Source organism: Ovis canadensis, chromosome 4 (genome assembly GCF_042477335.2).
Source record: "Ovis canadensis isolate MfBH-ARS-UI-01 breed Bighorn chromosome 4, ARS-UI_OviCan_v2, whole genome shotgun sequence".
Taxonomy (NCBI): Eukaryota; Metazoa; Chordata; class Mammalia; order Artiodactyla; family Bovidae; genus Ovis; species Ovis canadensis.
This window is the reverse complement of record NC_091248.1, coordinates 29427724-29445045: the sequence shown is the minus strand read 5'-3', so window position 1 is coordinate 29445045 and position 17322 is coordinate 29427724. Positions and strand designations below refer to the sequence as shown.

Genomic DNA, 17322 nt, shown 5'->3' with positions numbered 1-17322 from the left:
CTTACTCAACAAGGGAATAATCAGTAAAATGCATCTTTAAAGTAGGTTGTTGCTCTATTTGAAAAAGAGAATCGTAAACACACGTAAACAGAACTGAACCTTTACTGTTTGGGTAACCAGAATGTAATTGTTTTCCCCATGAATGATCCCAACAACAAGTGCATGCGTGTGGGAAAGAGAAACTGTGATTACATTTAGTCATTTTCCTTAAGAAAGAGAAATTTAGTAGCTTTATGTTTCATTATTTTACAGCCAAAACAGGTTGGAACATATCTCATCCACTAAAAGAAAGGTTGCCAATTAGACATAAAGGTTAATGAAAGAATAAGGCCCAATTTAAGATACTTTTTCTTTTATTTAAAATGTTAACCATTATGACACATTGTACAATAAAATACCTTAGAATCACAGAAAAACTTTTTAAATGTCTCTATATAGCCACAAAACATGAAACATGCTGCAGGGAACAAACACAGTTTGATACCAACTCTCAGCACATTTTCACCATGAAAATAAATGGAGAAGCACAGCCTATATATGAATTTCTTTTCCGTAGTAGTAGCTGATGTGACTGCTTCCAAGAAATAGAAATGATTCCTTTCTTTGGAGAATATATCTTTGATAGGTTTTTACAGCTTCATTGAACACTGTGCTTTGTTGAGAAGTTACCACTGATTTCTACTTCTGACTGAGTTGTCATATTAGAATTGCAACACATTTTTTTACAACATATATTGCCACAATATGAAAAATAAATACTTCTTGAGTTTTAAACTCAAAACAACAATTATTAAATAAATAATTATTCCTCATAGTACATGTCTCATTTTACCTTTCCTTGACCACTGACACAAATGAAGCTCAATAAATATGTTAGGTAGTCTATTTACGTCTTCTTTCATAATCCTGCATCACACTCCTTTCATAAGCCACTAAGAACAAAGAGAAGGTAAAGGGTTTGTTAAGAGGATCACTGACACAGGTAAACAAAGTTCAAAGCATAGGAAATTTATTTTAAACTCATTACTTTATCCCTTGACTGAAGTATTTCTAAGAGTCTTATTTGTGTATCTTCTATTCGGGTCTCAGTCTTTATCGTGATTGACAGTGATCTATCCACAGAATTCTTGGTTATGTTGGTCATCCTTATAGACTTGATGCCCTCAAAGTATACTTCCACAATATATTGCAATATTGATTCTCCATAGCTTTCTCAAACAGTGACAGACACCTTGGTGATTTACAGAAAAGACAGTGCCTAAAGTAAACAGGAATAGTAGGAGGATGAAAGCAAAATGCGGGGCTTTTATTCCAGGATATAGTCAACCAACTATATATAGGTCATGGGCCAAATCCAGTCCACCATCTTTTCTTGTAAATGACATTTTATTGGAACATGGCCACACCCATTCATTTATGTATTGTCTTTGCCTAAGTTAGTTAAGTGTTAGTTGCTCAGTCGTGCCTGACTCTGTGACCCCACACACTGTAGCCCACTAAGTTCCTCTGCCCATGGAGTTCTCCAGGCAAGAATATCGGAGAGGGTAGCCATTCCCTTCTCCAGGTGTCTTTGCCTACTTTGACATTAAAATGGCAGATCTGAGTAGTTCCTCCAGAGACTGCATGGTTCACACAGTCTAAAATATTTACGATCTAGCTGTTTACAGAAAAAGTTTGCTGATTTCTGGTATGTGGTGGTGGTGGTTTAGTTGTTAAGTTCTGTCTCATTCTTGTGACTTAGTGAACTATATCCTGCCAGGCTCCTCTGCCCATGGGATTTCCCCAGCAAGAATACTGGAGTGGGTTGCCATTTCCTTTGCCAGGGGATTTTCCTGACCCAGACTTCCCTGGTGGCTCAGACGGTAAAGTGTCTCTCTACAATGTGGGAGACGTGGGTTCGATCCCTGGGTTGGGAAGTTCCCTGGAGAAGGAAATGACAACCCACTCCAGTACTCTTGCTTAGAAAATCCCATGGACGGAGGAGCCTGGTGTCCTTGGGGTCACAAAGAGTTGGACACGACTGAGCGACTTCACTTTCTTTCTTCCCTGACCCAGGGGTCGAACTCATGTTTCCTACACTGGAGGCAGATTCTTTACCACTGATGCACCAGGATAGGGGTACCTAATAGTGTGAAGGTTTCTTCCTGTCCTCTGGATTCCTTCCAATGACAGACTGTCCATGAGACTAAAAACAATCTCATTGTCTGAAAGTAGGGTAATTGTATCATCTAAATACAACATAGTTTAACTTACCTCCTAGCACCCTAAATGGGCTGTGAAACATTAATCACTGTTTCCAAAGGTATTTAACATATAGCCAGCAAGTAATTTAAGTACTTTGACTATGTGGAAAGAAAAAAGTACCAAATTATATTATTACATTAAACATAATTTCAAAGGGGTCTGTAGCCACAAAAGAATAAGGATCAGATTTTTGTGATGGATTTTGGACAAAATACTTATGTCCATTTTTCATTATTTTAGCTAATACTTTATACACTTAGATTTACATGATAAATGATTTTTAAAACTACTGCACTTTTAAAAATTCAGTATGCATGGATAAAATGCTGACTTTGAATAGAAAGAACTGTGAAGGACATCAGGAATCATAGATGCCACTCTAACCAATTTTCTCATTGAGAAGGATTTGCTGAAAGAGAAGGTAGGTAAAGGCTCCAGTGCTGTCGCTTCCCTCCTTTACCACTGAGCAGATGCTCATTTGTATACAGCATTCACTTAAGTGAGGTCAACAATAAGCTGAATGTTTTTAATAGTGTACATGTCAAACATGTACAAAGCCGGCAAGCATTTGTAACATAATTCTATTCCTCAGAGAAGGGAGGTGAATGCTAATGTAAACTGACCAAAGGCAGATTAGTGATCAAGCTGGAGAACAATGTCTTAACTGGAAGCAAAGTTCTCACCTGGTCTTTGAACCCTCTAAAACCATAAATGTTTGTGTGTATGAGCTGATGGGGGTTTCCCTGGGAAGATGGTTTCTAGGCTTGTCAGATTGTCAAAGGTCCTTACCACAACAGGGTAAGGATCAGATGGCTGTAGGTGGTAGACACTATGATAACCTTGCCTCAACCAATTATATGCCAAAGTACCTGATTGGTTATAGATTACATGTTTGCCCATGTTTTCCTTTGATATTTTCTTAACTAAAATGGAGGAGCAAAGATTTAGTCATTGACTGTGATTCATATAATGATTCTATTTAATACTATCTATAATTATATTACTATTTTAAGTACCTTTAATAGCATCTAATTTGTTCCAAATTGCACATATCTATATTATTTGTAAAGTTAAGCATGTTCTGAAACCTGTGTCAGTTCTGAAAATGAAAAGTTGATGACTGGCATGGTTTCAAGAAAACCACAGGTATATAAGAGCTAGTGTTACACTTCTGATACATATAACACCAATGTGGTTTAAACTTATTCCATTTCTAAAAGGTGGAAGATAATACATAGCAGTAAAACAATTTTAGTGTTTCATTATGTACATTCACAACTTCTTTAAAATTGAGAACCCTCCAAATTATTGATGAAATACAAAAGTACTATCTAAATTTTCAAGGTAGAGAACCAATATATAGGCTAAAATACCTCATTTTTGCTTGACTTTTTCAGATTAGTTAAGTCAGCACATCTTAGTTGTAGATTTTCAGGAAACTGGAAATACTCTAAATGGGTAAGATGGGTGATTACTTTCTAATTAATTACATGATTAATATTTTAATTCCAATTTCACTGAAGTTAAACAGAGAATTTGAATACTTTTCTATGAAAAATAACCTATTGATTATAAGGCCTGAATGAGCTTAACAAAATATTAGTCTCTAGGAAAAAGATATAGGGGTTATTTAACCTTGAAAATACTATGATGAATGAGTTAAGAAATGAGTTTTCAGATCTATACAAGTGGCATTTACATACAATATAGAAACTAAAGCAAAGAAAGGAAATATGCAGCCTTTCTATCAAGGGAAAGAGTTGTTCAGAATTAGAGAACTGTAGCACCCTTCTCTTTAAGGGTTTTCTAGCCAGGACTGATTAAAACCCTCTAGGATAATTTGATGGTTTCTCTTTTTAAGGCACTGGAATGGACTATGTTACTCTCCTAGTGTTAAACATTCATCAGGAGGTATAGAGTATGAGCTGTTATAATTTCATAAAGAGCAAGTGATTTGTAAAAATGGATTTTTTTTTTGTTTATTTCTGTGTTAGAAGACTGTCAGATTTAACCTTTTGTAAGACTTTCTAATTAGCTTGGTTTTAATCCCCCCTTCACCTTCCCCACCCCTCTTAGTTCAGTAAGGTAAAGTGTAGCTTATTGAACTGATATAAGAGAAAGGGTATTGGACTAGCCCAAAGATTCGGATTAGGTAATGATTAAAAGGGGAAGACACTAGGAGTTTGAGAAAGATAGACTGCTGTTGTGGTATTAGCTCGCTCAATCAGCTATAAATCCATTCTTGGATTTATTTATTGCAGTTAGATTTTTTCAACATAAGTACTCATTTTAATTTTATTATTCCTGTTTAATAGTTTGAAAAGAATGCCTTGAGAAAGTAGCAGTAGATTTAAGATACTGTTTATGTCCAGTCATGGTTTTATACATACCAGAATTTAAAGCTCTTTTGCCCATTAGTCCAACAAAGGAATCTGTTTTATGCCCTGGAAAAATACATTTAGGGGTATTTTAATATGTATATATCTGAGGAAATAAACTGTTATAACTAGTACCAAGAAAAGCAAGCTTCCAAATTTATGCCTATATAATAAATGCATAACTATTTCAAGTTTTGGTGAGCCTGAAGAAATAAAGACTCCTAGTAAGTCTTAGTAAATAAAATAATACAATGAAGCACTTTTCTCAATTCTATATCTAAATATTAGCAAGTATACTTTATTCATATTCTATTTTATGTGTTTTATATAATGCTTTAAATATTGTGGCTATTTGAGCAAGCTTTGATTTTTAGGAAGTCAGTGCCACATATGTGATAGAAATATCTTCATATTACTGAATATGCTATATTTCTCAGGAAACTAAAGTTTAGTTAAATCAGAATCCTATACTTAATAAGTATAAATTTCTAAAGGTCATTATTTCTATTTTACTAGGTTAAAAAAATTTCCTTTGGAAAAAGTAAGTTTTGATTTAATAGAGTACATTTATTTTCATCACATAGAATTGTGCTATATATAATTCCTTTGAAAGTAAAATCCTGAGAAAATAAATATGAAAATGTTTCTTTATTTTCAAAGATGAAACCTTTGGAAAGGATGATTATTTTAACTCTAGTGGTAGAATATCTCTTGGTTTATACTATATTAGCTTGGTTTATACTACATGGCTGCTATCTTAGTGTGGCCTGCTCTGCCCTCGGTGAGCCAGAATCCAAGTTGCATTGCACCTTGGGCTAAGTGAGTGTGATTAAGATGGATCCCTGGGACTTTCTGCAACTCTGGTTCCATTAACTAGGAGACTGCAATCTAATGACTGCCAAGTGCCACAATTCTGCCATCTTTGCTGCCCTAAGAATGTTTCACTCTGCTTGGAAAGACTGAGGTCTCCCATCCCATCATGGGATCACAAAACTATTGATACATTTCTGTCTTTACTTTAGTGTGGATTCTTTACTCAGACATTCACTTCATCTTAACTGACTGCTGGATTACTCTAATAGATTATGTCAACATGGAATCCAGCATACTAAAATGAACCTGGAGATGCCTATAAATGCTTCAGTTTTTGTTTTTGCTTTTGTCTTTGCAGTGGAAGTGGCAGGGTGAAAATCAGGGAAGAGGAAGGTGTGATGGAGTTTTACCCCTAGGATTGAAATTCTTACCTAAAACTAACAATTTGTATGAATTAAAGGACTCCTCCCTCCTTCCCTTTTTCCCTTTTCTTTTTTCTTTCTTTAGCAGTTTAAAATAACAACAAATATTTATTATCTCAGTTTCTGTGGATCAGGAATTCAACAACAGTTTAACTGGGAGCTAAAGGATTTTTAATATAATGCATCTTTATGGTAGGTATGATATGTTTAAACAACGGAACTTTAAACAATTATGTTCTGGATGTAATATGCGTATCCTCCACTCTTAAATCATGTTAATTAAAAATATCAAGTCCTACATTACAACAGAAAATTAGATATTATATAAAATGGAATTCAATATAATTTATATTTGCATTTGATAAATGTCAAAATAATTTGGAACTTACTTTTGTGAGAAAGCTGGCCATGTCCTATAGAAAGAAAGATAAAATTAGCAAACAATAGATTTGCTTAAAAGGAGCTACATTTTTAAAGAGAATTATAAAACAAATAGTTTTTTAAAATAATGCAACATTTCTCATTCATGTACTATCCTGAGAAATGTAGCAGAACCATAAATGCTAACCAAATTATTAATAATAAAGGCAATGTTTTAGAAAAAGGAATAGTTTTAATTGGTTTACATGGGCCACAGATTCAAACTGAGGTCTGTGAGACTTCTGAGGTCTGCTAATAACTGCCTGACCATACCACGTCTCTTGTTTTCTTATGAGACATGCATTCAAGGTCCATCACCTCTGATTCTCAGGAGAGAGAGAGCAAACACATCTCTTCAATTCAACAGGCATTATCAAGAATCTGTATTTGAGTCCACAAAAGGCTTTCTTCACACATGTGCATTCACAATAGTAAAATAAAGATTTATAGAAATGTTTACCATAAAGGGCCTTTAACAGGGCCACTTGCTTTTCAATTGAGGAATCTGACAAGAGACAAATTGACGTTAACCACGCATTCCACTGATGGTGTGATGAATTCAAGGAGATTACTCTTCTGTCAGAAGACACTGGCAGCTGAATCTACTCTAACCCCAGTGATCTAAAGTCAGTTTTCCACAAGCACTGAGAACCTACTGAGTACCCTGAGCCCTCCTGTTGCTTGTCAGTTTGGATCCTTGGGCAAGGAAGCACTTAGCTAAAAAGGTTCATTCCTGTTCTTGGTGGTTCAGATGGATCTCCCTCCCTCTGCGGGCACATGTGTGTCAGTGAGGTGAGGGCCAGAGTCGCGCCCCAGCAGATATACCCTTTTAGAGTGGAAATCTCTGCTCATAGAGCAAGAGAGACTGGGTGCTCTGAGCACCAGCTAAGACCGTGAGTGGGAGTGTATGTGTGTGGGTTGCCCAGAGAGACAGAGAGGGACGACTGCCCATCTCACCAGCATCCCGTTTGCCCATCAATCCAAAGAACTGCTGAGGCTTGGGTCTCCGAGCGATTCTCTGCAGAAGATGCTCAAAGGGCTCAGGCATTTCCTCCTAGAGGACAAACACAGGGATTATCGGGCCTGAAGGCAACCAGTTCGAGGCACTGGGAATTCGGAGTGCGTTCCAGCCTTGGGCAAATCCTGGCAGTGGGGCCAGACCACGATTAGAGAACCAGATCCGAGAAGAGAGGAAGCCGAGCTTCCTCAAGCCTGGGCGCTCCCTCTCTCCACTCCTCCCCGCCCAGTTGGTGTCCTGCACCTCCGCCTCCTGCTAGCCCAGCCTTGCCGTTAGCGGGACGCACAGTGCCTCCACGCCCTGAGAGCGCTTTCGGTTCTTTGCTCCCAGCACCCAGACTCTCACTCAGCAGCCTCTCAGCTACCGGACTTTGTCTCATCTCAAGCGCTGGCTGCGGCGACCTATCACTGCCCTAAATGCACACAGGTGTGTGTGGCGGGGGGAGGGGAGGGACTGGCCGGGGGTGGTAGGTAAGGTGACAGCGCTTTAGGAGCGACTAGCAGTGCGTGACTCTCACTGTTCCTGCTGCATGTGGGTCCCTCGCGCAAACAGCCTGCGAGCAATCTAAAGGAAAACTTGCGGCTATGTCTTCAGGTCGGTAAAATAAAACTCAAGGCCGGAAGTTAGCGTCCCACCCACCTGCGCCTCTCCAGGCCCCCAGCAACTGGCCACTTGCCCCTGCTTTTGCCTGCGTCGGACGCGCTCTCAGTCCCTGCCCAGCGTTTCCAAACTCCAGGCCCTTCTGCAGCGGGACTAGTCCCCGAAATCCGCGTTACCAGGGGATGAAACCTTGTGAGGTTTCCAGTCTTGTGAGGATCCTGGGATCCTTAGGGAGGGTATTATTCCTCCAGAGAGTTCCTGAGACCCGACGATGGAGAGGAAACTTGGTTCTTGGTTGCAGGACCCAGGGGAATGACGTTCCTTTTACAAGCCCTCGCAGCTCGTCCCCACTGCCTCTGGTTGTCATCCCGGAGCCCACTAGGGTAACTAGGGTGGCTATCGCTGGGGGTGATGGTGGGATGGTGGTAAGTGACAGCTCCTAAACCCGTGAAGAAGGGCGCAGGCCATCTAGGGAATGGGTCTCACCTTGATCTGGTCGCTGTCGGACCAGTCGGACCAATAATTGAGATCATCGTTGGCTCCGATTTCTTCTGCAGACAGTTGAGTGGAGACGAGAAAAATCGCTGCCAAGGCCACGAGGATTTTCATGTTGGATTTCTGAGAAGAGTAGGGAGAAAAGGCAGAGGGGGGAAAAAAAGAATTTTTGATCCCATAACAGAACTCAGGGCCGATTGAAACAAGACAACCCACCTAAAGGGCTAAAGTCCTGCATGTGCACGTTAGGAAAGACAAGCCCTAAAATCTCAAATTCCCTTCTTCCTAGACCCCAAATCCCCAGCTTCCAACCACCAATCCATACCTTCAAGCCAGGAGGCTGTGCGGGTGGAAGACAAGGAGGGATAAAGCGCTTGGGATACCCGTTTCCTCGCAGCCCCCCAGTTGTCCCCCGGCTGTTTCCCCGCTGTCCGCAGCAGCCGCCCATCCAGCCCTGCTAGACGCCGCCTCCGAGCGGTGCGCAGCGCGGAAAGCGCGCAGTACAGCGCGCGGGCACTTACCGCAGCCGACCCGCCCGGAGGTTCCTCTGCTGATCTGAGCACTCGCGGGGCGCTGCGCACTCTCGGTCGCAGCAACGTTGGAGGAGGTCAGCAGCGCGGTCTTTTGCCTGCTGGCTGCCGCGCGGTATTTATCCCAGGCTCGCCGAGTCTCGGGACCCACGTGACACGCTCCCCACGCGACTTTCTGCTCAATATTTAATTAACCGCCTCCTCTCCTTTCGCTTGCGTCTGATTGAGAGTTTCCGAGACGGTAATCCGTCGGTGCGCATAACATCTGGACCCAATTGGGTTCGAAATGACGCAATTATAGGAATATCGAGTTCTCGCCATCCAATACCCAGCGGCCTGTCTTCTTCCGTCTGCATATCTGACGCCCCCTCCCCTCTTTCTTCGGAACGAGGTTCCATGACACCTGAGATTACTCATCAGAGCAAAGTGACTCATTCCTCGGATTTAGGCAACTTTTTGTGCCGTGAGAGGATAAGTTGCACTTCTAAGGATGGCCAAATAACTTCAGATATTAAAATATTGTCGGAAATCAGGCTAAGAAAGGAGAACTTCAAATGGGGGGGGCGGGGCATTTTCCCCCTATTTCCGTCTGCAGAGTATCTTAAGTGTTTCCAAGATACAGCATCTTTCTGTGAGCAGAACAACCTTCTTTCAAATCAACTAGAATACTGGCTTTTTTTTTTTTTTTTCAGTAATAGAAAAAGACTTACCAGTCCTATAGGATTTCAAAGGATGAAAGCAGATTTATTTTATGTTTTGGAGATGGGGGCATTTAAACGTGGCACTGAATGAAGAACTTTCATATCAGTGCCATTTTAGGATATCTTTTGTTCCAAGCTAGCTATAGTTACCTACGAGAAACCCCTAAGAGACGTACAGGCTCCTTCCTGTTTGTCACTAAAGGTCTCTTAAGATCCTTCATAGATTTCTTGTGTGTAACAAGTGCAGTGAAGATGTTAATTGGACAGTCATTATCAATACAAGGCTATTAGGCAAATAGCTTCTGTACAGATATCACAGGTTTTCATGAGCCCATGGTTTGCCTTGCAGACTAAATGACTGCTGTCTCTTGGATGGTGTTGTGTTCTCCCCTTTCCTTAGTAAATACTATGATTCTGATGTTCTTAGTATAGTGTATAAAGGAAATAATTTATTGCAACTGACTTAAAGCCACGATTTTTTCCTCTATTATTTGTTGTTCTTTATTAAGTATCCCTGATGTTTGAATTTTTGTGTGTCTATCTCATTTCTTTATGCCTAGCCTCACAACAGGAGGCATTCTATTCTTTCTCTCTATAATTTTTTATATGGAAAATTATAAACTTGTACAAAAGTAGAGAATCATCCACTTGAAACAATTTGCAAGTTTCGCTTTGTATTTCCCCACAACTCAGATTATTTCAAAGCAAATCTCAGACATAATTTCAACTCTAAATATTTTGTCATGTCTATAGAAAGGATAAAAAAATAAAAGAACTATGCTATTATTCCACCTAAAAGCAACATAAAATAAAATAATTCTTCATATTAATGTCCAGTGTTCAAATAGTCCTCATTGTTTTATGGGTCCCTCCCCCATACACTTTACTAGTTGAAATCAGAATTGTAACAACGTTTATAAATTGCAATTAGTTCGCATATCTCTTAAATCTTCCCTAATCTATAGTCCTCTCTGTATATATATTTTATAGATAAGAACTGCTCAGTATAGTGTCCTGAGTTTCGGAGTTTGCTGATTGCCTCCTAATGGTTTCTTTTAACTTGTTCCTCTGTTCTATTTCCAGTTAATTGGTATTTGTATCTAGAAGTTTAATGTCATCTTGGTTTGCTTTTTTTGACAAAGTTACTCTGCATGTGTTGTTAGGAAGCACATGATATCTGGTTGTTTCTCCTTTTGAGAGTTAGCAGCTGTTGCTGACCATTTTGGATCCATTAACAGTAGTACTTTCAAAATAGTGTTACTATGATTTTCTCATTCATATTTTATTTATTATTCAACCTATTCCTTCCATATAAAATTATTCCCAACAATTATGTAGTTACTCTAAGACATGGCTAATATAGGAAAGAGAGGATAAGTGCTTGATTACTTCCTTTTACCAATTATTAAAATAATGAGTTGGTAAATTAATACATTCAAATATGGCCCTCCCCCTCCAAATTTAGCATAATTATGACCTCATTTATTTAAACACAACTGAAGTATTTCCATTCTTCAAAGAAAAATAGAAGGCCTCCTTTTTTATTTTTAAAAATTTATTTATTTATTTTAATTGGAGGCTAATTACTTCACAATGTCATAGTGGTTTTTGCCATACATTGACATGAATCACCCATGGGTGTACATGTGTCCCCCATCCTGAACCTCCCTCCCACCTCCCTCCCCATCCCATCCCTCAGGGTTGAGTGCCCTGTTTCAAGCATGGACCTTGGACTGGTGATCTGTTTCACATAAGGTAATATATATGTTTCAATGCTATTCTCTCAAATCATCCCACCCTTGCCTTCTCCCACAGAGTCCAAAAGTCTGTTCTTTGTATCTATGTCTCTTTTGCTGTCTCACAAATAGGGTCATCCTTCTAAATTCCATATGTATGTATTAATATACTATATTGCTGTTTTTCTTTCTGAGTTACTTCACTCTGTACAATAGGCTCCAGTTTCATCCACCTCATTAGAACTGATTCAAATGCATTCTTTTTAATAGCTGAGTAATATTCCATTGTGTATATTGTACCACAGCTTTCTTATCCATTCATCTGCCAGTGGACATCTAGGTTGTTTCCATGTCCTGGTTATTGTAAACAGTGCTGCAGTGAACACTGGGGTACATGTGTATCTTTCAGTTCTGGCTTCCTTGGTGTGTATGCCCAGCAGTAGGATTGCTGGGTCATATGGGAGTTCTATTTCCAGTTTTTTAAGGAATCTCCACACTGTTCTCCATAGTGGCTGCACTAGTTTGCATTCCCACCAACAGTGTAAGAGGTTTCCCTTTTCTCCACACTGTTTCCAGCATTTATTGCTTGAAGATTTTTTGATAGCCATTCTGTCCGGTGTAAGATGGTACCTCATTGTAGTTTTGATTTGTATTTCTCTGATAATGAGTGATGTTAAGCATCTTCATGTGTTTGTTAGCCATCTGTATGTCTTCTTTGGAGAAATGTCTATTTAGTTCTTTGACCCATTTTTTTGACTTGGTCATTTATTTTTCTGGAATTGAGCTGTGTGAACTGCTTGTATATTTTTGAGATTAATTTTTGTCAGTTGCTTCATTTGCTATTATTTTCTCCCATTCTGAAGACTGTCTTTTCACCTTGCTTATAGTTTCCTTCATTGTGCAAAAGCTTTTAAGTTTAATTAGGTCCCATTTGTTTATTTTGCTTTTATTTCCAGTATTCTGGGAGGTGGGTCATAGAGGATCCTGCTGTGATTTATGTCGGAGAGAATTTTGCCTATGTTTTTCTCTAGGAGTTTTATAGTTTCTGGTCTTACATTTAGATCTTTAATCCATTTTAAGTTTATTTTTGTGTATGATGTTGGAAAGTGTTCTAATTTCATTCTTTTACTAGTGGTTGACCAGTTTTCCCAGCACCACTTGTTAAAGAGATTGTCTTTTCTCCATTGTATATTCTTGCCTCCTTTGTCAAAGACAGGGTGTCCATAGGTGTGTGGATTTATCTCTGGGCTTTCGATTTTGTTCCATTGATCTATATTTCTGTCTTTCTGCCAGGACCATACTGTCTTGGTGACTGTAGCTTTGTAGTATAGTCTGAAGTCAGGCAGGTGGATTCCTACAGTTCCATTCTTCTTTCTCAAGATTGCTTTAGCTATTCGAGGCTTTTTGTATTTCCTTACGAATTGTGATATTATTTGTTCTAGTTCTTGATAGGGATTGCATTGAATGTATTGATTGCTTTGGGTAGTGTACCCATTTTCGCTATATTGATTCTTCCAATCCATGAACATGGTATATTTCTCCATCTATTTGTGTCATCTTTGATTTCTTTCATCAGTGTTTTATAGTTTTCTATATATAGGTCTTTTGTTTCTTTAGGTAGATTTATTCCTAAGTATTTTATTCTTTTCATTGCAATGGTGAATGGAATTGCTTCCTTAATTTCTCTTTCTGCTTTCTCATTGTTAGTGTATAGGAATGTAAGGGAGTTCTGTGTATTAATTTTATATCCTGCAACTTTACTATATTCTTTGATTAGCTCTAGTAATTTTCTGGTGGTGTCTTTAGGATTTTCTATGTAGAGGATCATGTCATCTGCAAACAGTGTGAGTTTTACTTCTTCTTTTCCCATCTGGATTCCTTTTATTTCTTTTTCTTCTCTGATTGCTGTTGCTAAACCTTCCAAAACTATGTTGAATAGTAGTTGTGAGAGTGGGCACCCTTGTCTTCTTGCTGACTTTAGGGGGAAAGCTTTCAATTTTTCTCCATTGAGGATGTTAACTGTGTGTTTATCATATATGGCTTTTATTATGTTGAGGTATGTTCCTTCTATGCCTGCTTTCTGTAGGGTTTTTTTTTTTTTAATCATAAATGAGTGTTGAATTTTGTCAAGGACTTTCTCTGCATCTATTGAGATAATCATATGGATTTTATCTTTCAATTTGTTAATGTGGTGTATCACATTGATTGATTTCTGAATATTGAAGAATCCTTGCATCCCTGGGATAAAGCCCACTTGGTCATGATATATGATCTTTTTAATATGCTGTTGGATTCTGTTTGCTAGAATTTGTTGAGGATTTTTACATCAATGTTCATCAGTGATATTGGCCTGTAGGTTTCTTTTTTTGTGGCATCTTTGTCTGGTTTTGGTATTATGGTGATTGTGGCCTCATAGAATGAGTTTGGCAGTTTACCTGTGACTTTCTGGAAGAGCTTGATAGAGTTTGATAGGATAGGTGTTAGCTCCTCTCTACATTTTTGGTAGAATTCACCTTTGAATCCATCTGGTCTGGGGCTTTTGTTTGTTGGAAGATTTTTTATTACAGTTTCAATTTCCATGCTTGTGATGGGTTGATTAAGATTTTCTGTTTCTTCCTGGTTCAGTTTTGGAAGGTTATACTTTTCTAAGAATTCATCCATTTCTTCCAAGTTGTCCATTTTACTGTCATATAGTTGTTGATAGTAGTCCCTTATGATCTTTTGTATTCCTGTGTCATCTGTTATGATTTTGCCATTTTCATTTCTAATTTGGTTGATTTGATTCTTCTCCCTGTTTTTCTTGATGAGTCTGGCTAATAGTTTGTCTGTTTTATTTATCTTCTCAAAGAACCAGCTTTTAATTTGTTGATTTTTGCTAAAGTCTCCTTTGTTTCTTTTTCATTTATTTCTGCTCTTATTTTTATGATTTTTTTCCTTCTACTAATCCTGGGGTTCACCATTTCTTCTTTTTCTAGTTAGAAGCAGAGCTCCTTCTAATCAGTGCTCAAATTATCTGATTTCCTGACAACAAGAAGAAAGGTGATCAGAAGGTGTCTTTTCAAATTGACTCCTGAGGTTTTTTATGCCTTAAACAGGCTTTGATGGCTTTCTTGTTTTTAGTGAGACAGGATATTCCATGTTTAAGTTGTGTGTTTCCTGCCTCAAACCTGCAATTTGACACAAACCTTAAATTTGCTTTTAAGGAGCTCTTGTTTCTTTTGCATTAGAAGTGAGAATTAGAGACCATAATCTAGGTATTATGGGTACACTGCTATGAATTCTTCACTCTTTCAAGAGTTTTTCAATGAATAGAACCGAAAATGTGTTTGTGTGTGTGTGTGTTTAAGTCATGAATATATTCTGATGCTTTCCGTTCCAATCAGGGTACTATCAGGTCTTTCCTTAACATTTTCATTTTTCCATCTTCCTTTCTATGCCAAAAAATCCCAGTTCCCAATGACATCAACATCATTACTCAGTTGCTTTATCTCAATACATGATGCCAACATAATCAATAATATGATTGTTAGAAACATACTAAGAGTTTTATTGCATTTAAAAAATCTTTAGATATATCACACAGGGTATGTTCAGTCAATTTACTGTGTGTTAAAGTCATTTTAAAACTTCTCTGTATGATTGTGGTATCAACTCTAATATACACAGGTTCATTGCTCACTTTGCTCTTGAGTTTTAGGAATTGCTTTCATTAGAATTACTTAAAGTACATAGTTCTAAACTCAAATATTTGAAACACAATGTGTTCAAAGAAGTATAGTTTCAATACCTGTTCCTTCACCCTCTTCCTTCTAGTAACTGTTTCTTTTAGGGTTTTAGTTTATCCTTTTATTATTTTTATTGTTGTTGTTATTATATTACATGCAAATATTTATCATATCCCTCTCTATCTTTTCATACCTAAAGTGGGGCATTTTAGATTATTTTTTTTCCAGAGTTACTGATGTGATTTATGAAATAAACACAGCTATTTCACAAATTCTTCCATGTTAGCTCATTGTAACCAGATGCGTAACTCTGTTCAGATCCTGTATGTTGTATTAATAAATGTGCCACAGTACATTAAAAGAAAAAGCTATTTCATAGAATTGAGTAATAAACAATAATGAGATAAAAATTGATCAAAGAATACATTTCCCACCTTTCTATGTCATGCATTAATTGCTAACTTAGTGCTCCTAGTAAGATCATGCACTTATTGATACACTTTCTCCTTGAACATTGCATGATTTTGGGCTATTTATATTCTTTATTTCTTGTATTTGGGATATTTATACTCTTTATTTCCCAAAACACTGAATTTATTTTAAAATGTCCATATCAGTAAAATACATATGTCTGCGAAGTAGAATGGTGAAAAAGCAAAAAGTAACAAATCAACCTTTGTGTTTTAAAATTAAAAACATACAGGAAAATGCAAAGAAAAAATACTGGAATTCATTTTCTCATAAGCTAGAGTAAAACAGCATCTTGATCTGCTGTTTGCAATTTTTAAAGGGAAAAAAGTCACCTAATCTTTTTTTTTTTTTTGGTAAAATAAGACATGTTCTTTTTAAAAAATAAAGCAATGCAGTAAAGTACAATAATGTGTTTTAAAAATTACCCCAAACTCAGAAATTGTCACTCTTAACCTTATTTGAATATATTTCTATGTGCATTATAAGTTGAAGAATGTAGCAGTAGTCACAAATAAATAAAAGTTATGAAAGTAGGATGAGTTCCTACTAGGAAGTATTTTTAATAAAGATAGTTCCTTATATTTTGACTTTAGTAGAAGATAAAAATGAAAAATATTTCTTCGCCACAGGGTATTTTTTCCATAAAAGAATCTATTAATGCTAAAAAAAAAGATTTAGAAATAAATTTAAGAGGCTAGTATGGAACATTTAAAAAAATAGACATTTGGAGAGTATCTATTTATTTCTTGTTTTAACAGATGAGGGCATTAACATGCAAACATCCTCCCATCTCCCTAATCCCCACCTCCTAATTTTTATAGTTATATTATTATTTTAACATTATTCGAGTTTACAACATTCACAATTATTTTTGCTGCTCTACTTTCATTAGTTGTCTTCTCTTCATCCTATATTTAAACAGACTTACTTTCACCACAATTTTTTAATTTAGCTTTGCCATTGTCAAGTTCATTTTCAATCATCTTTTATCTGACTGGATGTTGCTGTCAAGCAATTTTTTTCTTCCTCAAGAAGAAATCAAACATACTGCATTCACTGAGTTCTTTCATGCCAGTGAATGCCTCTCAGTGGTTCCTATGCTTGAATGGCATCTTGAATAGTTGTAATATTTTTGTTTTATTTTGTTTTATTTCATTCTATTCTATTTTAGTCTATGCTGCTCCCCAGGGGCATGTGGAACTTCCTTGACTAGTAATTGAAACTGCACCCCCTGCAGTGGAAATGCAGATTCGTAACCACTGGACCACCAGTTAAAATATTTTAAAATTAAATTTCATCTTTCTCAACACTTTATGGACACTTCTTCATTGTCTTGTAGAACTGAGTGTTGTGGAGAATTCTGAGATGGGATAATATTTCCTCTTGCTTAGATATGATTTGCTGTTTTGCTTAAGTATCTGAGGAATTCTTTCTTTATCCTTTACATTTAATAGTTCACTTAGGATATGTTTCACATTTAATTTTCTTAGTGTGTCATGAACTTTTTGTTTTGCAGAATATTCTCTGTTCATTTTGGGGAAGTTCTGTTGTATTATGTCTTTGTCAATATACCTTTAAAATGGAAATTCCACTTCAAGAATATTATGATTTTTTTGGATTATAATATATTTTATTACATATATAATATTGTAATATGTATATTTCATATCTACAATATTCTTCCAAATTTCTTTCTTTACCCTTTTCATTCACATTCACTTAGATTATCTTACCTTTTCCTCTTTTTGTCAGTAATTGACTTTTGTGTC

The 17322-nt window shown here is 37.1% G+C and overlaps 1 protein-coding gene across 8 annotated transcripts; it reads right to left on the bottom strand.

The window, feature by feature from the left end:
* Nucleotides 1–335: 335 nt before the first annotated feature.
* On the bottom strand, nt 336–9189 carry TAC1 (tachykinin precursor 1). Of its 8 annotated transcripts, none has more exons than XM_069587479.1 (7): nt 8912–9141; nt 8382–8513; nt 7235–7331; nt 6738–6782; nt 6247–6270; nt 4635–4688; nt 336–932 (listed from the first exon to the last, which is right to left on the bottom strand). In XM_069587479.1, exons 2-7 carry the CDS (start codon nt 8502–8504, stop codon nt 883–885), a joined length of 393 nt encoding a protein of 130 aa, XP_069443580.1. In that variant the 5' UTR covers nt 8505–8513; nt 8912–9141; the 3' UTR covers nt 336–882. The 8 variants fall into 8 exon arrangements, with proteins under 8 accessions (XP_069443580.1, XP_069443575.1, XP_069443581.1 ...); XM_069587474.1 differs by having other exon boundaries at nt 8716–8947; XM_069587480.1 differs by lacking the exon at nt 6738–6782 and having other exon boundaries at nt 8912–9189.
* Between the last annotated feature and the right edge of the window lie 8133 nt (nt 9190–17322).

Excerpts from the sequence above, each read along its gene's own strand:
- TAC1 (XM_069587474.1), bottom strand. The coding sequence starts at position 8,838 with ATGGGCGGCTGCTGCGGACAGCGGGGAAACAGCCGGGGGACAACTGGG. Across the intron at positions 6,783-7,234 it reads GATGGGCAAACGGGATGCTG|ATTCCTCAATTGAAAAGCAA; the intron begins GTGAGATGGGCA and ends GTCTCTTGTCAG. Across the intron at positions 6,271-6,737 it reads CCTGTTAAAGGCCCTTTATG|GACATGGCCAGCTTTCTCAC; the intron begins GTAAACATTTCT and ends TTCTTTCTATAG.